We start from the raw sequence: 20,549 nt of genomic DNA on the forward strand, positions 1-20,549 counted from the left end.
GCTGGGGGCGGCCGCCTTCTGCTTTCTGTTCCTCTGGGACCCGGGGGCCAGACGGGAACGGCCCTGGGGGGAGGCGGCCGGTGGCGGCGGGCCTGTGCGCACGTATGTGCGCGGGCGTACGGGTGTGTATGGGTGTGTGTGCGTGTGTATTCTTGTCTGAGAGTGTGTACACGCATATATGTGTGTGTACAGGTGTGTATGTGTGTGTACGGGTGTGTATGGGTGTCTGTGAGTGTGTACACGTGTGTATGTGTGTGTGTACACGTGTCTACGGGTACGTACGCCTGACTATGAGTGTGTACGGCTGTGTATACGTGTGTACACGTGTCTATGAGTGTGTACGGGTCTCTATGAGTGTGTACGTGTGTGTACGTGTGTGTATTCATGTCTATGTCTGTGTACATGCATGTGCAAAGACGGACGAGGCCCCGTAGGCCCCTGCTGCCCCACGGCCACCTCTGGCCCTTCAGGGGGCCCTAGGGGCTGCACTTGGTTGGGCCTCACCCCCCCCCCCCAACCCCACAGTGGTAGGACCCCAATCCCCCCCCAGTCCCAGCAATGGTACGACCCAGAGCCCCTCAACCCCACAGTGTTTCAGCCCATATCCCCCCCATCTCTGCGGTGGTACGGCCCAACCCCCCTATACCCACAATGGTATGACCCACGCCCCCTCCACCCCTACAATTCCCCCCCAAATCCCCCCAGTGGTACATTCCACCCTCCACAATGGTCCACCCCAACCCCAATCCCCCCCTCCAGTGGTTCAGCCCCCATCTGTACCCCCCCCCAAATCCCCCCAATGGTACATTCCTCCCCAATATCCCCCCCCCAAACTCCCACAATGGTACATCCCACCCCCGAATCCCCCCCCAAATCCCCACAATGGTATGTACCACCCCAAATATCCCCCCCAAATCCCACACTGGTACGCCCCACTCCCCCCACCCCCCCACCCCGCAGTGGTTCAGCCCCCCCCCCCCCGTGACCCCCCATCCCCATAATGGTACAGTCCACCCCCCACCAGTACAACACCCCACCAAACCTCCCCAATGGTACATTCCCCCCAAATATCCCCCCTCAAATCCCACAGTGGTACGCCCCACTCCCCCCACCCCCCCCCGCAATAGTTCAGTCCCCTCCGTTCCCCCTCCCCCCAAATATCCCCCCCTAAATCCCTACAATGGTACATCCCACCCCAGCTAGTTCCCCCCGCCCCACCCCCGAATGGTCCCTCCCGGTCCCCCCCCCCTCCCTCCGCTTCCCCACCCCCCCCGGAATGGTCCCGCCCGGCCCCGCCCCCGCCGTTTTCCGCGCGCTCCCGTCCCGGCCCCGCTCCCGCCGCCGCCCTCCCGATGCCGGCCCGGGCCGCGCCGCTGCCCCCGGCCCCGCTGCCCGCCGAGCTGCGCCGACGGTGAGTCCCCGGGGCACCGGGGGGTACCGGCACCGGGAGCACCGGGAGCACCGCCGGGGCACCGCCGGGGCACGGCCCGGGGGCGCTGCTCAGGGCTGGCTGCGGCGGGGCGGTGCGATGCAACACGGTGCGGCGTAATGCAACGGGCTGCGATGCAACGCAACGGGTGCAATGCAATGCAACGGGCTGCAATGCAACGGGCTGTGATGCGATGCAATGGGTGCAATGCAACGGGCTGCAGTGCAATGCAACGGGCTGCGATGCAATGCAACGGGCTGCGATGCAACGGGCTGCGATGCCGTGCAACACAGTGCAATGCAACGTAATGCAATGCAACACAGTGCAGCGTAATGCAATGTGCAGTGCAATGCGATGGGCTGCAGTGCAATGCAACGCAACGCGGTGCGACGTAATGCAACGCAGCGTAATGCAACAGGTTGTAATGCAACGCAGCGTGATGCAATGAGCAATGCAACGCAGCGGGCCACAGTGCAATGCAACACGGTGCGATGTAATGCAATGGGCTGCAATGCAGCGCAGCGCAGTGCAACGCGATGCAACATGGCGCCACGTAATGCAGTGCAATGCAACGGGCTGAGGTGCAACGTAACGTGGTGTAACGTAATGCAATGCAATGCAACAGGCTGCAACATAATGCAATGCGATTCAATATGGCACAGTGTGATGCAACGCAACGTAATGCAATGTGTTACAGCAAGCTGCAATGCAATGTCATGCAATGCAATGTAACGCAATGCTATGAAGTGCAGTGCAATGCAACAGGCTGCAATAAGATGCGATGCAATGTAGTGCGATGTAATGCAGCGTAATGCAATGCCTTGCAATGTAATGCGATGCAATGCAACGTAATGCAGCGGCCTGCAATGCAATTCGACTCAGTGTAGTGCCATGCCGTGCAATGCAATGTAATGCAACGTGGTATGACATAACAGAATGCAATGCAATGTGGTGCAAGGCCATGCAATGTAATGCGACATAACGCAACGCAACGTATTGCAATGCAATATGATATAATGCAACGTGATGCAATAGCATGTATGCGCTGCATGCAATGTAATGCAACACAATGCAACGCACCACAAGGCAATGTAATGCAACGCAATGCAACACAGTGACCCCCTCCACTGCTCTGTGCATTGACCCCCACGTGCTTTGCAGCCCACGCTGGGCACAGCCCTGACGCCCGGCAGCGCCCCGCACCTTGCTGTGTGGTGCTGATAGCGCCCAGCAGCGTGGTGTGGTGTGGTGACAGCACCCTGCCTTGCCCTGCACTGACAGCCACCCTGTGTTGCGTCGCACTGCGCTGACACCCCCCTCATTGCACTGCGCTGACAGCCCCCATGCTTTGCATTGCCTTGCACCGCACTGACAGCTCTGCTTTGAGTTGCACTGCACTGTGCTGACATCTCTGTGTTGCACTGCACTGCACTGCACTGCCACCCCTGCTTTGCACTGCCCTGCACTGACACCCCGCTCATTGCACTGCATCTCGCTGCATGGCTCCGACAGCCCCGGGCCGGGCACTGACCCACGGCACTGTCCTGCCCCCCCTCCCCCCCCCCCCCCCCCGCCGTGCAGAGCATCGCCCCCAGGCAGTGCGAGGATCCCGATGCACTGCACGGCCCCCCTCTTTGTCCCCCCCCCCGCACTGCATTTCCCCCATGCACTGATCTGAAGTCCCCCGTGCAGTGCAATGCCCCCAGTGCTGTAATAATACCCCCCAGCACTGCAATAACCCTCCCAATTCTCGCCCTGATCCCCCCAGGACTGCCATAAACCCCCCAATTCTTGCTGTGACCCCCCCAATTCTTGCCCTGACCCCCCCCAGCACCTCTCCACATCCCCAGCCCCAAGCACCGCCATGGGGCACGGTTCCCTCCACTGCGCCCACTCCCCCTGTTGCTCCCCCCCCCCCCCGCATGGGGCAGCCCAGACCCCCAGCATTTGGGGGGGTCACTGAGGACTGGGGGGGGCAAACGCCTGCCCCGCGGCTGGGCCCCACGTGGCAATGGGGGCGCCCGCCCGTGCCCCCACGTGGCTTTGTCCCCGCGCTGCCACCCGGGGCAGGAAGAAAGGTTTGTTGGGGTTATTTTTTTTTTGGGGGGGGGGGGGGGGGAACACGCACACCACGCTCAACCCCATCCCCTCGTGGGGTGGCAGCATGGCGGGGAGGGGGGCACGGAAATTCCTGCCTTGATTTCTCCCGGTGGGGGGGGGGGGCGGTGTTGCGGAAGCGGGACTCCCGCCTTCCTCCGGGGAGCACGGGTTTGGCGCCCGCTCCCGCTCTTGTGGGGTGTGCGTGTATATTGGGGGGTGGGTGGGGGGGCTTCATCCTGTGCGCGTCCCCCCTGCCCCCCCCAAAAAAAATCCCCGCTCGCCCCGTGTCCATGGGGAGGGCGCCCGGAGGGGCTGGCGCTTCCTGTGCCGCGCTCCCCAGCCGCTATTGTCCCTTCCGCTCTCCTCCCGGCATCCCCCGGCCGGTGGCGAGGGGGGGGGGGGGGGGGGGCCCCCAGCGTTCACCCCGCGCGTGTGTGTGTGTGCGTGTGGTGTGGCGTGTGTCCCCCCCCACCCCCCCTCAAAACCCCTCCCCGTGTCCCGTCCCCCCCCCCCCCCCCCCCGCCCCCCCCAACAAACCCCCCACCCCTTTTCCCCACCACCACCCCAACCGCCCCTGCGAGTGCCGAGCCGCTTCGCTCTCCGGTTCGGCCGCCGTTCTTCCGGGCACACCGCATCCGGCTCCCCGCGCCCCGGCTGCATGGCCGGCCCCAGCTGCCGGTGAGGGGACGCATCCTGCCCGGGGCGAGGGGGTCTTGGGGGGGGTGGGGTGGGTGGGAACGGCATCGGGGGGTCCCCCAAACGGGGGCCGCGGGGGGCTCGGGGGCGTCCCGGCGCCGCTTTGTGCGCCCGCGGGACGGCGACACGTGGCTGCTGCCCCGGCTTTTCGGCCGTGCCCGTGCCCATCCTCGCACTTTATTCCCCGTCCCCGGAGCCGTTTCGGGGCGTAGATTTTGGGGTACGGCGCCGTTTTCTGCTCGCGCACGCAAGGGTGACCTTCCCGGGGGGGGGGGGGGTTGTATGTGGGGACACGCACACACACGGACGGACACACGCGATTTCGGGGCGCAGCCGCCCGTCGTTCCTCCCCGCCGCGGGTCCCCCTTGACCCCCTGCCTCTCTCCTCTCGCAGGCTGCAAGATTTGGAGCGGGATGAAGAGAGCCTGAGCGAGAAGGTGGGTGCCGGGTGCTGCCGCCGCCGGCGGGAAACGCCTTTCCGGGCCCCCCCAACCTCCCCCCAGCGCGCGCCTTCGGCTCGCGGTCGGGCGCTCGGTGCCTCTTTCGCGCGCGGTGATTCATCGGCGTGGCACGGGAAGGGAGCGCTCGCGAGGCTCCGGTTTGGGGCCGGCCGCGGCGGCGGGCTCACCCCGGGCAGGGCGGGATGGGGACGGCGCGACGGGCAGGCCAAGTGAGAGCCCGTCTCCCCTTGCTGGCCCAGCTTTTCCCCGGACACGTGCCCTGCGGTGAGGTCGGGGTCCCGGTGCGGTCCGTATGTCCCCGCGTCCCCGTTGTCACGGATCTCGCCATCATGTCATGTCAGGAGGTCCCCCGGCAGCTGGGTGAGCGGCGCCCGGGTTCGGAGCCGAGCCCCCACGGGGAGGAACCCGCGTCCGCCCCCGGCCCACGCTGTCCCCTCCGTCCCCGCAGGAGAGCGTGCAGGAGAAGCTCAGCCTCATCCAGGGCTTCTTGCAGGCGGATGTGCAGGACCAGCTGAGCGAGCTCGAAGCCAAGCTGCGCTGCGAGGAGCTGTCGGAGGTGAGACCCGGTGCCCGGTTTCGTTGCGGGGGGGGGAGCTCGGCTCCATTTTGTTCGTGCCCCGTTCAAACCACGCCGATCCCCCCCGCCCTCTGCAGGAGAGGTACCTGGCCAAGGTGAAAGCCCTGCTCCACCGAGAGCTCTCGGCGGAGAATGGGGACGCGGCGCCGCTGCTGCGGGCGTCCAACGGGTGCTCCAAGAACGGCGCCTACGGCAGCGACGAGGACTCGGAGCGGGCAGGACCCGACGGGGAAGAGGACAGTGCGATGGAGATGGAGGAAGCGGCCGCCTCTTCCTCTTCCTCAACCCCCATGCCGCGGGCGCGCAAGGCCAGGAGGAGCAGATCCAACGGGGAGAGCAAAAGTAACGGCTCAGCTCTTGCAGCCGCTTAAAAGGCAGCGGGAATCGCCCGCCGCGATTCAACGCGGAGCGGGAGCGCGGCGGTTCCCGATGGGGTGGAAAACACAGCCCCTCCGGAAGGGGTTTTGGGGTCTCTTTGCCTTGCTCGGGGCTGGGGGTGTCAAGGAGGGGGCTGTTGGCTGCCTGGGGGCCGCGGGAGGTGCAGGGCAGCGGGTCCCGCGCCGCTAACGCCGACCCTCGCTGTCGTCCTAACAGGGTCTCCTGCCAGCTCCCGGGTCACCCGCAGCTCCGGCCGGCAGCCGAGCATCCTGAGCATGTTTTCCAAAGGGTCAGTACGCGGGGTGGGACCTGCACCTCCTTCAGGATGTCCCCGGGGAGCCTTCACCCTCCTCTCTCGATCCCCAAACCCGCCGGGCTCCCACGAGGAGCCGGAGCCCGTCGGCGCCCCGAAACGCTCGTTACGCCCGGCGTGGAACCCCGAGGGCTGACCCCGTGCATTTGAAACCATCAGGTCCAACAAACGGAAATCGGAGGAGGTGAACGGGGAGGTGAAGCAGGAGGTGAGCGCGGAGAAGGAGGATGAGGAGGAGCTGGAGGAGAAGGTGGGTGGCGGTGCCCGCGGGGGGTGAGCTCGTGGCCGGGGGTGCTCGTGCGTGCGCGTTGTTCCCGAGGCCGCCGCGTGCTCCGTCCTCATCCTCGTACACCCCTTCGTTTCTCCCTCAAGGAACAAGACGAGAAGAGGATTAAAATCGAAACCAAAGAAGGGTGAGGAGCAGAGCCTGCCGTACGAGCGTTTTCCGAGCGGACCCTCGGGACCCTGCCGCGTTGGTTCCGGCCCCGTTGGGGCTGCAGGGTCGGGGCCGTTCGGCCCCATCAGCACGGGGAGGAGCAGGGGGAAGCAGGGGGTTTCGTGGGGAAGCGGGGGATCCAGCCTGCTCCACGCTCACGCTGCCTTCAGGGGCCACCGGGGACGTTTCTCTGCTCTGTGCCTTCATCCCCCTTCTTTGTGTTTTCTTACTCCCAGGTCTGAGATAAAAGATGAAATTACTCAGGTTAAAACTACAACACCTGCTAAAGTAAGTCGCTTTTCCAGCCTGCACCCCAGCGTTTTTGGTGCTTTTTTATTCTTACGGCTCTTCCACGTGGTGGCTGGGGTTCTCTAAAGGAAGGGGGAAGCCCTTTCCAGCACGCACAGCTGCCCCAAACCAAAACCCGAGCGAGGTGGGGAGCAGCGCGGCCCGCGAGAGCTGCCTTGGCTGCTTTCAAAGAGCCTGGATGCTTTGGGAACAAGAGCACGGGGAAGGAGCTCGGAGCCCGAGGCTGGTGGAGGAGAGGGGAGAGAAGAGCTCATGCCACCTCCCGTGTCTTGCAGACCACCCCTCCCAAGTGTGTCGACTGCAGACAGTACCTCGATGACCCTGACCTCAAATTCTTCCAAGGGGATCCCGACGATGCCGTAAGGAATCGGCCCTATTTCGGGCGCGGGGTGCTGCCACGCGGGGAGCGCTCCTCCAACGCCCTCCTCTCTGTGTCTCGCCCAGCTGGAGGAGCCCGAAATGCTGACCGATGAGCGCTTGTCCCTCTTCGACGCTAACGAAGATGGCTTTGAAAGCTACGAGGACCTTCCGCAGCACAAAGTCACCTCTTTTAGGTGAGCTGGGGGGAGAGCAGGCTAGGAAAAGCCCCCGGATTCACAAATCTGGTGGAAAAAACAACACAAAACGCAACCTGGCTCCGTCCCCACCAGCGTCTACGACAAGCGAGGTCACTTGTGCCCGTTTGACACCGGCCTGATCGAGAGGAACATCGAGCTGTATTTCAGCGGAGCTGTGAAGCCCATCTACGACGACAACCCTTGCCTGGACGGTGAGCGTGGTGCGGAGGAGCCCAGGGGTCCGCGGGGCCGGCGACCCCCCCATGGGACTCAGCTCTCCCCTCTGCAGCTCCTTGGGTTTTGGGCTGACGTCTGCGGCTTCTCTCTTGCAGGTGGGGTGAGAGCCAAGAAGCTGGGGCCCATAAACGCCTGGTGGATCACGGGGTTTGACGGCGGGGAGAAAGCCCTGATCGGCTTCACCACAGGTGGGTGAGCCAAGGCGGCGGGCTCGGTGCGGGGAGCGCGCCCGTGTCAGCGTTTAAGTCCTTGCTTCGATCAGGGATGGGTCAGGGTTGCTCCCAGAGAGGCTTTTCCATTTGCTCCTGGCCTGAGCTGGGGGAAGAAGCTGCTTTTTTGGGGTTTGAAAGCGTTTCCCTTCCCCATTTCTGCAAGGAACAGGAACGTCACCCTTCCCGTAACCTGTTCTGTTCAAAGCAAAGGTGGCATCAGAGGAGGACGTAGCTCCCCTGTGCAGCAGCAAATGGAGCTTGTAGTGGCGAACAAACCTGGGGTTGTCTTTGCTTTCTAATTAGGTAGCAGCATGCCAAGAATAAAAGACAAGTCCATGGGTAGCGCGCCGCTACCCTGCTTCCTGCCTCGAGCTCCTGCTCGCCCTGCTCTGGTGTCAGTAGCTGTGAGCGTGGGCAGAGCTGTCCCTGGGCTTCCACGTGTGCTGAGGTCCCTTGTAGCCGTGTGGACGGGCTGGCTTCCCCCCGAAAAAACATCTGCTGCGGTCCTAGCTCGGTCCTGACCGCCCGGTTCCCTGGTTATTTACCTCCCGCTCTCGGCCGCAGCCTTCGCCGACTACATCCTGATGGAGCCCAGCGAGGAGTACGCGCCCATCTTCGCCCTGATGCAGGAGAAGATCTACATGAGCAAGATCGTCGTGGAGTTCCTGCAGAACAACCGCGACGTCAGCTACGAGGATCTGCTCAACAAGATCGAGGTGAGCAACCCCCAGGGGAGCGCCGGGCCACGGGGAGAGGGCAGGGGGTTTGCTCCGCCGTCCTCTCCCCCCCTAACCTGCCCGTCCTCGCAGACCACCGTGCCTCCCGCGGGGCTGAACTTCAACCGCTTCACAGAGGACTCGCTCCTGCGGCACGCTCAGTTCGTGGTGGAGCAGGTGGAAAGCTACGACGAAGCCGGGGACAGCGACGAGCCCCCCGTCCTCATCACGCCCTGCATGAGAGACCTGATCAAGCTGGCTGGGGTCACCCTGGGGAAGAGGTGAGCCCCCCGGCCTTCCCCGTACGGCCGTGCAAACCCAAAGGTTTGCTCCCCGGCAGCTTTGCGGACAGGATCCTCCCAGGATGTAGCCCGGTGCTTGCTCCCAGCTGGGAGAAGTTGGGGATTTAGCCCTGATGCCTTCGTAGCATGGGCAGCAGCGGGAGATAGCATCAGAAATCCTCCCAAAACTGGCCCAGAGGGAATCTCTTTGCTCTGTGGGTGACGGGGTGCTGAGCTGGAGCGCGTGGCGGGGCTCTCGGCGGTCTGAGGCGCGGGCTCACAGCTCTCACCTTGCCCGCAGGCGAGCCGTCCGGCGGCAGGCCATCCGGCACCCCACCAAAATAGACAAGGACAAGGGCCCCACCAAGGCTACCACCACCAAGCTGGTGTACCTCATCTTCGACACCTTCTTCTCGGAGCAGATCGAGAAGGACGAGAAGGAGGATGACAAGGAAAACGCCATGAAGCGCCGGCGCTGCGGCGTCTGCGAGGTAACGGCGGGCGGGCGTGTGGGGCCAGGCGAAATGGTGCCATCCCCGGCTCTCCTTCCACCCCGAACGCCCCCAGCCCCATTTGGGGTTGCCACATTACGAGTTCGCTGGCTCCGTCGGGACAGAGAACCGCGGAATGGTTTGGGTTGGAAGGATCCCCTCTGGCCAGGGACGTCTTCCACTAGATCAGGTTGCTCAAAGCTTCGTCCAAACCAATTCTGAACGCTTCCAACGCTGGGGCATCCACAAGTTCTCCAGGCAAAAACTGTTCCAGTGCCTCACCGCCCTGATGGTGAAGGATTTCTTCCTTAAATCCAAAGAGGAGCGATTCCTGAGGCCACCCCATAGCCCCTGCCCCTCCTGCCTGTGGCGTCCCTGCTGCTCCTGCCTGCGCTCAAGCTGATTTCTCCCTGCTGCAGGTGTGCCAGCAGCCCGAGTGCGGCAAGTGCAAGGCTTGCCAGAACATGGTGAAGTTTGGGGGCAGCGGACGGAGCAAGCAGGCCTGTTTGCAGAGGAGGTACGTCCCTACCGAGCCACCCTGGTGGCATTTGTCCCCCTCCGGAGAGAGGGGACGGGGTCTGCAAAGTGCCAGGTCCGTCCTGGTCCCTGCACAACCGGGCTGCAGCCACGGTCCTTTTGTGTCCCCAGGTGCCCCAACCTGGCTGTCCGGGAAGCTGACGAGGACGAAGAAGTGGATGATAACATCCCCGAAATGCCGTCACCCAAGAAGATGCTGCAGGGCAGGAAGAAGAAGCAGAACAAGAGCCGCATCTCCTGGGTGGGCGAGCCGGTCAAGGTGAGGCTGGGCGCACGGGGCTGCAGCGGGGCTGTGTCTCTCGTGGGGATTTAAAGCTCTCCCCGACCGTCCCGTGCTTCTGCAGAGCGATGGGAAGAAGGACTACTACCAGAGGGTGTGCATCGACTCGGAGACCCTGGAGGTGGGAGACTGCGTCTCCGTCAGCCCCGACGATCCCACCAAGCCCCTCTACCTCGCCAGGTCGGTCCCTGCTCATGGTTGCTGCCAATTAGGGAGCCCTAATTGCTCCCCTAATTGCTCTGGCGAGGCTCAGAGCAACGCGGCCCCCTCCTGGTGCCCCGTAACCCTGGCTCCTCGCCCGCAGGGTGACGGCCATGTGGGAGGACAGCAGCGGGCAGATGTTCCACGCGCACTGGTTCTGCCCGGGCTCGGACACCGTCCTGGGGGCCACCTCCGACCCCCTGGAGCTCTTCCTGGTGGACGAATGTGAGGACATGCAGCTGTCCTACATCCACGGCAAAGTCAACGTCATCTACAAGGCGCCCTCGGAGAACTGGTCCATGGAGGTGGGTGACAGCCCTGCAAACTCCGGCTGGAATCGGCGCCTGGTGGCCGCGGCAAAGAGGCAGCGGCGCCGCTCCCCGCGAACACCTCTCTCCCAGCAGGGCGGGCTGGATATGGAGATCAAGATGGTGGAAGACGACGGGAGGACGTACTTCTACCAGATGTGGTACGACCAGGAGTACGCTCGCTTCGAGTCGCCGCCGAAAACTGAGCCCACGGAAGACAACAAGTACAAGTGAGCGCGAGCAGGGCGGCACAGAGGAACCGCTCCTCGCCAGAGCCGCTGGAGCCTCCCCGCGGCCCCGTCACTGCGCCCCTGTCCCTGTCCTGCAGGTTCTGCATGAGCTGCACGCGTCTGGACGAGGTAAGGCACAAGGAGATACCCAAAGTGGCCGAGCCCCTGGAGGAAGGGGATGGGAAGATGTTCTACGCCCTGGCCACCAAGAACGGAGTGCAGTACAGGGTGGGAGATGGCGTCTACCTCCTGCCGGAAGCCTTTTCCTTCAGGTTGGTGCTCGCAGGGGGCTGGAAGCACTTCTAGGGATGCAGTTCTGTCGATCCCACAAACTAAGCACCCAGCGCCCTGATTTCCGAAAGCTTTAGCCCTGATTTCACCTCCCATTATTGAACGGAGCGACGTTGCTCCGAGAGCCGAGCTGCCGCGTTTTGGCAGACGAACCGAAATACTTCGCGTATTGTTTTCCTTCAAAAGAAAGAGCTTGGGTGGATGAAAGAGGAAACAAGACCCTGCCTGCTGCTTTGTAATTAGGGGAAGAGAAATAGCAAAGCCCTTTGGGAAGAGGGCTGCAGCGTGCAGGCACCTTGCTTTGCAGCTGCGCGCTCTCCTGGCCGCTCGTGCGTGCCCCATTCTGGGGTGGCTCGGTGCCCGCGCTGCAGCGAGGGGAGCAGAAGAGGTGGAAGCAAGCAGAGAAGCGGGAGGAGGATGCGCTGGGCTGCGGTATTTTATTTGGGGCACAGGAAAGGGGCTCCCCAACGTGTTTTGTCTGCCTGCTCCCCAGCATGAAACCCGCCAGCCCGGCCAAGCGCCCCAAGAAGGAGGCGGTGGACGAGGAGCTGCACCCGGAGCACTACCGCAAGTACTCGGAGTACATCAAGGGCAGCAACCTGGATGCCCCCGACCCCTACCGCGTGGGCCGCATCAAGGAGATCTTCTGCAACATCCGCAGCAACGGCAAGCCCAACGAGGCTGACATCAAGCTGCGGATCTTCAAGTTTTACAGGTGAGCAGTGCCGGGAGGTTCCCACCGGGGCTGCCTGGCATTTTGGGTGCCGGGAAGAGCTCGGTGGCGTCGGCACAAGGTCGCTGCGGAGCCCGCTGGTACCTCAGGCACCTCTGCAGGGCCGGGGAGAGCAGCGTGGGCACTGCCCGAAGGGGTTCGGGACCACCGGAGCCTCCACTGCGGCGTGCTGTCAGCGCCGTCCCGGGGTGTGGGTGTTTACCCAAACATTTGCAGGCTCTTAGTCATCTCCCGCGCACCACGGGGAGATGTGTGCGAGGAGCCTTGGCAGCGGAGAGGAGCGTGCTAACGCTCAGACCACGTGCTTGAAGCCTTGCTTCCAGATCTCTCTGTCTTTAAATTTGCTTAGCTGCACAGCGCTGGCTTCCCCTCTCTCCCCCAAGAAAACCCCCAAAGCTCCTTTTGGTACGAAACAAGTCATCCCTTCGGTGCTGCGCCCAGGTCGTGCTAGCAGACATGTGCTGTGGGAGGAAATAAACCCGCTTCTCTCCGCGGAGATGGAGCTGTGCAGCGGGGGAGCACCACAACCTGGGTCAGACCAGGGTTAGGGTTTGCCCCGAAGCGTTTCCCCTAACCAGGAGTTCTTTCTGCAGACCCGAGAACACGCACAAGTCCATGAAAGCCAGCTACCACGCGGACATCAACCTCCTGTACTGGAGCGACGAGGAGACGACCGTCGACTTCCGTGCTGTGCAGGGCCGCTGCACGGTGGTGTACGGCGAGGACCTGACCGAGAGCATCCAGGACTATTCCGCTGGCGGCCTTGACCGCTTCTACTTCTTAGAGGTGAGGAGCACGTCCCCAAGGGACCTGAACAGATGCACTGAGCTCTGCCAGTCCGTGCCTCCCGTTTTGGCGACAGCATCTTGGCGAGGAAAGCTCTTTGTGTTCAAGTTTCCCAAACTCCTTCTCCCCCCAGGCTTACAACGCAAAAACCAAGAGCTTCGAAGATCCTCCCAACCACGCACGGAGCTCCGGGAATAAAGGGAAGGGGAAGGGCAAAGGGAAAGGTGAGTGTCTGGGGGGGGGGGGTGGCGGCAGCTTGGGGCACCCGTTCGCGCTTGCCGTTAGGTGCTGCAGAGCGGAGATAAGACTTGCCACCAGCCAGATGTTTCTGTGCTCTTCTCCCGCTCCGGTGCTCTCACAGGATGCAGCCCTGCGGTCTGTGGCTCTTTTCTTAAGGGACAGCTGTGCAAGGCCTCACCTCTTTGAAATAAACCTCTCGGCAACAGCATCTGGCCCCCCTTGAAGTTTTTTTCTTGCTGGCATCCCTCTGCTGGGGCTTGCTGCTCTCTAGCGTAGGGTTTTGTACCCTGCCAAGGCAGGGAGCTGCTCCACGAGCTCCTGCTGCTCTGGTCTGAGCCTGAAGCTGTCTGACTGCATCCACGGGCCGTTGGGTGGAAAGGGATCGCGCAGGGAAAGAGGAGAGGCTTTCCTTCCAAATGCAAGGGCGTATTCTGGCAGTGGCAGAACAATTACGGGTAGAAAGGTGCTTTAAGCCGATGTTTTAACTGCTGCGGAGGAGGGCAGAAAAATTTGCCTCGTAAGCACTGAGAGGAGGAAATGACTTCGCCTTTTGATGTGAGCGGGGCTCTGCTTGCAGGCAAAGGCAAAGGGAAGTCGTCTGTCACCTGCGAGCAGAGCGAGCAGGAGCCGGCCGAGCTGAAGCTGCCCAAGCTGCGGACCTTGGACGTGTTCTCTGGCTGCGGGGGGCTCTCCGAGGGCTTCCACCAGGCAGGTGAGCGGCAGAGCGGGGGGAATCGGCGCTGGCCGTCTCGCTGCTCGCTTCCTCCATCCCTTATCCTGGGAGCCCCGGGCTGGATCGGGGAGCACGAAGCGGCGCTCTGCTCATCCAAGCAAGCCCAAGACGCTCTGCGTCGTCTCCCCAGGCGTGTCGGAGACGCTGTGGGCCATCGAGATGTGGGAGCCGGCCGCCCAGGCTTTCCGGCTGAACAACCCTGGCACCACCGTCTTCACGGAGGACTGCAACGTCCTGCTGAAGCTGGTCATGTCCGGCGAGAAAACCAACTCGCTGGGGCAGAAGCTGCCACAGAAGGGGGACGTGGAGATGCTGTGCGGAGGCCCCCCGTGCCAGGGCTTCAGCGGCATGAATCGCTTCAACTCCCGCACCTACTCCAAGTTCAAGAACTCCCTGGTGGTCTCCTTCCTCAGGTAAGGAGGTGGCGGGGTGCGGGCTCGTCCCCAGGAGCCTCGACCGCTGCTCCATCCTCGTTCGTGGTCCCTCTCCCTCCCGGCAGCTACTGCGACTACTACCGGCCGCGGTTCTTTCTGCTGGAGAACGTCAGGAACTTTGTGTCCTTCAAGCGCTCCATGGTGCTGAAGCTCACCCTGCGCTGCCTTGTCCGCATGGGTTACCAGTGCACCTTCGGGGTCCTGCAGGTAGGTTCGGGGCACGAGCTCGGCACCCCGAGGCAGTTAACGAGAGCAAAAACCCTTTGACTCCAGCCTGGCTCTGCTCTGAACCATCCCCTCCAAAGCGGTGCCGTTTGAGCTCTTTGGTTTCCTTCACTCCTCCGCGGCAGAGGGAATTTCCCAGCTTTTTAAGGGTGCAGACTAGACGGGGATTGCCAGACCCCGTTGCTGTCCCCTCAGGCGTGTCCCTTCCTTCCCAGGCTGGCCAGTACGGCGTGGCCCAGACGCGGCGGAGAGCCATCGTCCTTGCTGCGGCTCCCGGTGAGAAGCTGCCCATGTTCCCCGAGCCCCTGCACGTGTTTGCGCCCCGTGCCTGCCAGCTGAGCGTGGTGGTGGACGACAAGAAGTTTGTCAGCAATATCACCCGGTGAGCCTTCGGAGCGCCGCGTGGCTTCTCGAGGGGCAGGGGTAGGGTTTAGCTGCTCACGGCTTGCTCCGCGCTCCCAGGACGTACTCCGGCCCCTTCCGCACCATCACGGTGCGGGACACCATGTCCGACCTGCCCGAGATCCGGAACGGTGCCTCTGCCCTGGAGATCTCCTACAACGGGGAGCCCCAGTCCTGGTTCCAGCGGCAGATCCGGGGCTCCCAGTACCAGCCCATCCTCAGGGATCACATCTGCAAGGTACGCGGGGTGGGTGATGCTGCGCTAGCACCCGCCAGACCCAGAGATTAGGGCAGCGATGTTTTGTGGGTGCTGAGCAAACGGGGTGAGATCATCCCCAAGCAGTCCCTGTGTGTTTATCCCAAAACTTGGCAATTTGAGAGGAAAAGGAGGCTGGTGGAGCTGCTGGGATCTCTCCCTCTCCCACAGCCTTCTCCAGTGATAGGAATGGGGCCACAATCCTGGTGCTGGGCTGACCGGTGTCCCTCTGAGTCCCTTGCCCTGCCACCGAGCGCTGGGGCACTCTCCGATGGTGGGAGGTGACAGCAGGCTTGGCGTTTGCAGGACATGAGCGCCTTGGTCGCGGCGCGGATGAGACACATCCCCCTGGCCCCCGGCTCCGACTGGCGCGACCTGCCCAACATCGAGGTGCGGCTGTCGGACGGCACGACCACGCGCAAGCTGCGGTACACGCACCACGAGAAGAAGAACGGCCGCAGCAGCTCGGGTGCGCTGCGGGGAGTCTGCTCCTGCGCGGAAGGTAGGCGTCAGCACCCCAACGTGGTCTCCTGTTGCTGCCCGTGGACTGGGAGATGTTCCGCACCTTGCGTGGTGGGACGGGGGGGTTAATCCACTGCTAACCTTGCTAATTAGGGGTAGGTAATTCAGCCCAGCACCCCGTACGCCCATTCCTTGCCACGGACATTGTCCTGGTGTCCCCATCCCCGCAAAATGAGCTGCTCCCTGCTCCGCCGTTGATGTAAATACTTGCAAAGCCACTTTTCCCTCTGCGGCTCGAATGTATAAAGTAATGCCTTCTACTCATCCCGCTTCAGCTGTTATTTGCTTTTTTAAACCTCCCGAGTGCAAATTTCCCAGCCTGCTCTACGAGCTTTCATTCTTTAATTTCATCTGCTGCAGCCGGCAAAGTTATTTCATTTCCACGCTTTCCAATGACACGGATGTGGCCGTGTTCCTCAAATGCTTATTTATTATTGCTGGCATTTACGGGGCCGCCTCTGATGGGAGCTGCTTGAGAGGCGTTTTGCAGCGAGCTGTGATAAAATTTAATCGGGCTGGTGGCGCACGCGGCCCCACAGGGCCAGTCTGGGGAGAGAGAAGCTGATTGATAGCTTTTGCTGCTTTTTTTATGTTTGGATAATTGCTCCCCGTCTCCCCCAGGGAAGCCCTGCGACCCTGCGGACCGGCAGTTCAACACCCTCATCCCCTGGTGCCTGCCCCACACCGGCAACCGGCACAACCACTGGGCCGGGCTCTACGGGCGGCTGGAGTGGGATGGCTTCTTCAGCACCACCGTCACCAACCCCGAACCCATGGGCAAGCAGGTGGGTGCCGCTGGATCCGGCCCCCCCCAGACGAAGGGTGTCCCCCTCGCTCGCTCTTGAACTGCTTCCTTTGCCGCCGCAGGGCCGGGTGCTGCACCCCGAGCAGCACCGGGTAGTGAGCGTGAGGGAGTGCGCCCGCTCCCAGGGCTTCCCCGATACCTACCGGCTCTTCGGAAACATCCTCGACAAGCACAGACAGGTGAAGCGCGGCCGCTTGTGCGCAGCCCCGTGGCACCGCCGAGCCCGCGCGAGCGTAACCCTACTTCTGTCGCAGGTCGGTAACGCAGTGCCTCCTCCTCTAGCCAAAGCCATCGGGCTGGAGATCAAATCGTGCGTGTTGGCGAAGCTGAGGGAAGACACCGCGGGTAGGTGCGGGCCGGCGGTTCCTACACCTCGCCGCCGCGCCTCGCTGGGGGGCCCGGGGGGTTAGGACCGGCGGTTCTGCTCGATTGAAGCAGAAGATGGGGGAGATGGAGAATTAATGGGGGCAGTAATGGGGGCTCGGGGAGCACCGCCGCCATCGCCCACCTCCTCTCCCCACAGCGCCCAGCGCCCCGGAGAAGATGGAAACGGTGGAACCGGCTGACTGACGCGCCTCCGGCACCGGGACTCCCAAACATGCACTGATTTATTTTATCCCCTTTTATTTTTTTGTTTTGTTTTGTTTTGATTTTTTTTTGTTTGTTCGTTTTTAAAATTCTCGGTCCGTGGGACCTTCCCTGCGGCTGTGCTCGTGCCCACGTCTCTGCCCTCCGCCGCTGTCTGTGATGGTCGAACTCCACTACCCCCCCGGTTCCCCCCCCGGTGCAGCCCCCCCCCGGCCCCGGCAGGGCGCCCACGGGGCCCCCAGCACCTCCGGCAGGACCCCCCAGGTCCCGGCCCTGCCCCGGCCCCCCCCCATCTCCCGTTTTTACGCCGCATTGTATTGAAAATAATCGGCCGCTTTGTACAAGTGGGAATTGATACTTTATGTAGTTTTTATATGTTGTAATATTTCTTCAAATAAATCTCTCCTATAAATTATAGCCCCCCCCCCGCCTTTCTCAGGCTTCGGGGGGCGCAGTAGGCCTCGGCCCCCCCCACCCTGCGCGGGGCGTTGCTTAGCAACCGCTTTCCCGGCGTGCACCGCGCGGCCGGCCCCCGGCGCCGGAAGTGAAGCCGGGCTGGCCGGAAGTGAAGCGCTTCCCTTCCGGTGGGGACGCGTGAGGGAGGCGGCGGGGCGATGCCGACGGGCGACTACGAGTGAGGGAGCGGGGCCGGGGCCGGGCCCGGGGCGGCGGGAGGGGGCCTCGGGGGGGGGGGCTCGGGGCTCGGGAGGCGGAATCGGGGGCCGGGGGAGGGAATCGGGGCCCGGGGGGGGGGGCGGAAATTGGAGGGAACCGGCGGGGAATCGGGGCCTGGGGGGGGGGTTGGGGGCCTCAAAATGGCGGGGGGGGGGGGGAGCGGGGCCGGTGCCTGACGCTGTGCTGTGTCCGCAGCTCGAAGCCCAGCTGGGCGGACCAGGTGGAAGAGGAGGGAGGAGAAGACGGTGAGTGATCGGGGCGGGGGGGCGGCTCGCCTGCCCTCCCCCCGCCGCCCCCCCTGCTTTTTTTTTTTTTTTCAAGAAAAAGAGCTGTCGGGCCTCAAATCCCCCGCAGGGCCTTGGTTCGGGGCTCAAAACCTCGACTTCTAGGGCAGAGAGAGAGAGCAGGCTGTGCCAGGCCCGTGACAGGGAGCAGCGCTCCGCTCGCCACCCATATGTCGCCCATTTTAGGGGCGGAGGAAGCCCGGCGGTTGCAATTTTAAAGCTTTTTGGCTTCTTTTGTGCCCGGGAGAGAGAGCGGGGCTCTTCTCACCTCTGCTGGGAGAGGCCCTGCTTCCCAGGATCCCATAAAACCAGCGACCAGACCCCACAAAAGCAGCGGGGTGCTTTCCCCTTCTGCCGTGCTCGCTCCGAACCCTGGCAGCGACGATTCTCCGCTTCTCTTCCCGCAGACAAATGCATCACCAGCGAGCTGCTGAAGGACATCCCCCTGACGGGGGTGCTCGGGGGGAGCCTGAGCGCTGAGGCCGAGCTTCTGAAGGGAGGTAAGAGCCGCCCAAAAGCTCCGGGGGGGGGCTCTTCCCCTGCCCGTAAACCCCCCCCGGGCAGCCCCGTCACTGCTCCTCGCCCCGCAGGCCCGCTTCCCTCCCCGAAGGAGCTCATCAACGGGAACATCAAGACCATCACGGAGTACCGCGAGGAGGAGGATGGGAGGAAGGTGAAGGTGAGCGGGGCCTGGATTTAGCCTCTCCCTGCTGCCTCTCTTCCCCGGGAGAGCAGCTCCGAGGGGGCTGCTCCTTCCAGCTTGGTGTTTGGGAGGGCGTCTGCCGCGCTCGTGGCTTTTTGCGGGCGTTAGTCGTCTCTGTTGCGCTTCTCCAGATCATCCGCACCTTCCGCATCGAGACCAGGAAGGCCTCCAAGGCGGTGGCGCGTCGGAAGGTGAGAGTTTTTTTTTTTTTTTTTGTGGTGAGGGTACCAGCGGGAGGGATTTCCTTCCGCGGAGAGGGGAAAAATGGAATGCAGCGCTCCGGCGGACGCTGTTTTTTCACCCGGTCCGCGTTTGGCGCGGCTTGGGAAGGGAGCGTGAGTTCGGGGAAACTTCCCGAGCGGCCTCGTTTTGCCCCCAGAACTGGAAGAAATTCGGCAACTCGGAGTTCGACGCCCCCGGGCCGAACGTGGCCACCACCACCGTGAGCGACGACGTCTTCATGACGTTCATCACGAGCAAGGAGGTGAGGACTTGGGGGGGGGGGGACACACCGCGGGGAGCCCCTGAGCGGGGCTAAAAGGTGCCGAGCCCTCTCCTCGTGCCCAGGACCTCAACTGCCAAGAGGAGGAGGACCCGATGAACAAGCTGAAGGGGCAGAAGATCGTCTCGTGCCGCATCTGCAAGGGCGACCACTGGACCACGCGCTGCCCCTACAAGGACACGCTGGGCCCGATGCAGAAGGAGCTGGCCGAGCAGCTGGGGCTGTCCACGGGCGAGAAGGAGAAGCTGCCGGGAGGTACGGCACCCGAAACCTTTCCGTTGGGGCTCTCCCCTGCCCGAATTTTGGGGCGGGCGCCGTTTTACCGGGGCGCCCGTCCCTTTTCCTGCCCGCAGAGCCGGAGCCGGTGCAGGCTCAGCAAAGCAAGACGGGCAAGTACGTGCCGCCCAGCCTGAGGGACGGCGCCAGCCGCCGCGGGGAGTCCATGCAGCCCAACCGCAGGGGTAAGGCTCGGCCTCTGCGGCCTCCCGTCCCCTCCCCCCTCCCCCCCCCCCGAGCCTCCTGTCCCTGCCCCCCACCCCCCCCCCCCCTCACCGAGCCTCCCCTCTGTCCCCAGCCGACGACAACGCCACCATCCGCGTCACCAACCTGTCCGAGGACACGCGCGAGACCGACCTGCAGGAGCTCTTCCGCCCCTTCGGCTCCATCTCCAGGATCTACCTGGCCAAGGACAAGGCCACGGGGCAGTCCAAGGTGGGGGCAGGAGGGATTTGGGGGGGGGGCAACACCCCCGGCTCTTCCTCCCGGCGCCCCCCCCCGGCTCTTCCTCCCGGCTCTTCCTCCCGGCGCCCCCCCCCGGCTCTTCCTCCCGGCGCCCCCCCGGCTCTTCCTCCCGGCGCCCCCCCGGCTCTTCCTCCCGGCGCCCCCCCCCGGCTCTTCCTCCCGGCGCCCCCCCCGCTCTTCCTCCCGGCCCCCCCCCCCCGGCTCTTCCTCCCGGCGCCCCCCCCGGCTCTTCCTCCCGGCGCCCCCCCCGGCTCTTCCTCCCGGCGCCCCCCCCCCGGCTCTTCCTCCCGGCGCCCCCCCCGGCTCTTCCTCCCGGCGCCCCCCCCCGGCTCTTCCTCCCGGCGCCCCCCCCGGCTCTTCCTCCCGGCGCCCCCCCCGGCTCTTCCTCCCGGCGCCCCCCCCGGCTCTTCCTCCCAGCCCCCCCCAGCTCTTCGTCCCTCGCGCCCCCCTCTTCCTCCCCGCGCCCCCCTCTTCCTCCCCGCGCCCCCCTCTTCCTCCCTCGCGCCCCCCCCTTCCTCCTCACCCCCTCCCTCACTTTTCTCCCCCCCCCCCCCCCAGGGTTTTGCCTTCATCAGCTTCCACCGCCGGGAGGACGCGGCCCGTGCGATCGCCGGGGTGTCCGGTTTTGGCTACGACCACCTGATCCTCAACGTGGAATGGGCCAAGTGAGTACGGGAGGGTGCCGGGGGAGCACCCAGGGGTGCCGGGGGCTTTGCGTCTGGCTGCTCCCGTCCTCACCACGTCTTTTTTTTTTGTTGTTTTATTTTTTTTTTTTCCCTCCGCAGACCCTCCACCAACTGAACCCGCTGCCTCCCCTCCGCGCAGCTGGCACCTCTAAATAAAAACTACTACGGCACTACGCCGCCGCTTTCCTCTCTTC

The 20,549-nt window shown here is 63.7% G+C and overlaps 2 protein-coding genes across 12 annotated transcripts; both read left to right on the forward strand.

Moving 5' to 3' along the window:
* Positions 1-1,290: 1,290 nt before the first annotated feature.
* DNMT1 (DNA methyltransferase 1) lies at positions 1,291-17,181 on the forward strand. 11 transcript variants are annotated; one of them, XM_040542484.1, is made up of 34 exons: positions 1,291-1,411; positions 4,620-4,662; positions 5,135-5,242; positions 5,341-5,605; positions 5,858-5,930; positions 6,114-6,204; positions 6,327-6,367; positions 6,627-6,678; positions 6,975-7,058; positions 7,144-7,253; positions 7,350-7,468; positions 7,589-7,681; positions 8,270-8,421; positions 8,515-8,702; positions 9,004-9,193; positions 9,613-9,710; positions 9,842-9,989; positions 10,075-10,190; positions 10,315-10,516; positions 10,616-10,749; positions 10,848-11,021; positions 11,534-11,755; positions 12,367-12,559; positions 12,693-12,783; positions 13,377-13,511; positions 13,663-13,945; positions 14,032-14,173; positions 14,407-14,573; positions 14,654-14,831; positions 15,156-15,351; positions 15,993-16,156; positions 16,239-16,355; positions 16,431-16,521; positions 16,700-17,181. In XM_040542484.1, exons 1-34 carry the CDS (start codon positions 1,353-1,355, stop codon positions 16,744-16,746), a joined length of 4,566 nt encoding a protein of 1,521 aa, XP_040398418.1. In that variant the 5' UTR covers positions 1,291-1,352; the 3' UTR covers positions 16,747-17,181. The 11 variants fall into 11 exon arrangements, with proteins under 11 accessions (XP_040398418.1, XP_040398417.1, XP_040398414.1 ...); XM_040542483.1 differs by having other exon boundaries at positions 1,310-1,411; positions 10,613-10,749; XM_040542489.1 differs by lacking the exon at positions 1,291-1,411 and adding an exon at positions 3,929-4,207.
* Positions 17,182-17,285: 104 nt separating this feature from the next.
* Positions 17,286-20,528, forward strand: EIF3G (eukaryotic translation initiation factor 3 subunit G). Its single transcript, XM_040542494.1, has 11 exons — positions 17,286-17,398; positions 17,635-17,684; positions 18,131-18,223; positions 18,314-18,402; positions 18,558-18,617; positions 18,806-18,910; positions 18,994-19,183; positions 19,282-19,389; positions 19,503-19,639; positions 20,228-20,334; positions 20,455-20,528. Exons 1-11 carry the CDS (start codon positions 17,379-17,381, stop codon positions 20,468-20,470), a joined length of 975 nt encoding a protein of 324 aa, XP_040398428.1. The 5' UTR covers positions 17,286-17,378; the 3' UTR covers positions 20,471-20,528.
* The last annotated feature ends 21 nt before the right edge of the window (positions 20,529-20,549 follow it).

This window comes from Cygnus olor, chromosome 30 (genome assembly GCF_009769625.2).
Source record: "Cygnus olor isolate bCygOlo1 chromosome 30, bCygOlo1.pri.v2, whole genome shotgun sequence".
Lineage (NCBI taxonomy): Eukaryota > Metazoa > Chordata > Aves > Anseriformes > Anatidae > Cygnus > Cygnus olor.

Coding starts and splice junctions, on each gene's coding strand:
- EIF3G (XM_040542494.1), top strand. CDS start 17,379: ATGCCGACGGGCGACTACGA. Junction 18,618..18,805: donor AGGCGGTGGCGCGTCGGAAG/GTGAGAGTTTTT, acceptor TTTTGCCCCCAG/AACTGGAAGAAATTCGGCAA. Junction 19,390..19,502: donor CATGCAGCCCAACCGCAGGG/GTAAGGCTCGGC, acceptor CTCTGTCCCCAG/CCGACGACAACGCCACCATC.
- DNMT1 (XM_040542480.1), top strand. CDS start 1,353: ATGCCGGCCCGGGCCGCGCCGCTGCCCCCGGCCCCGCTGCCCGCCGAG. Junction 5,931..6,113: donor CTGAGCATGTTTTCCAAAGG/GTCAGTACGCGG, acceptor TGAAACCATCAG/GTCCAACAAACGGAAATCGG. Junction 6,679..6,974: donor AAACTACAACACCTGCTAAA/GTAAGTCGCTTT, acceptor CGTGTCTTGCAG/ACCACCCCTCCCAAGTGTGT.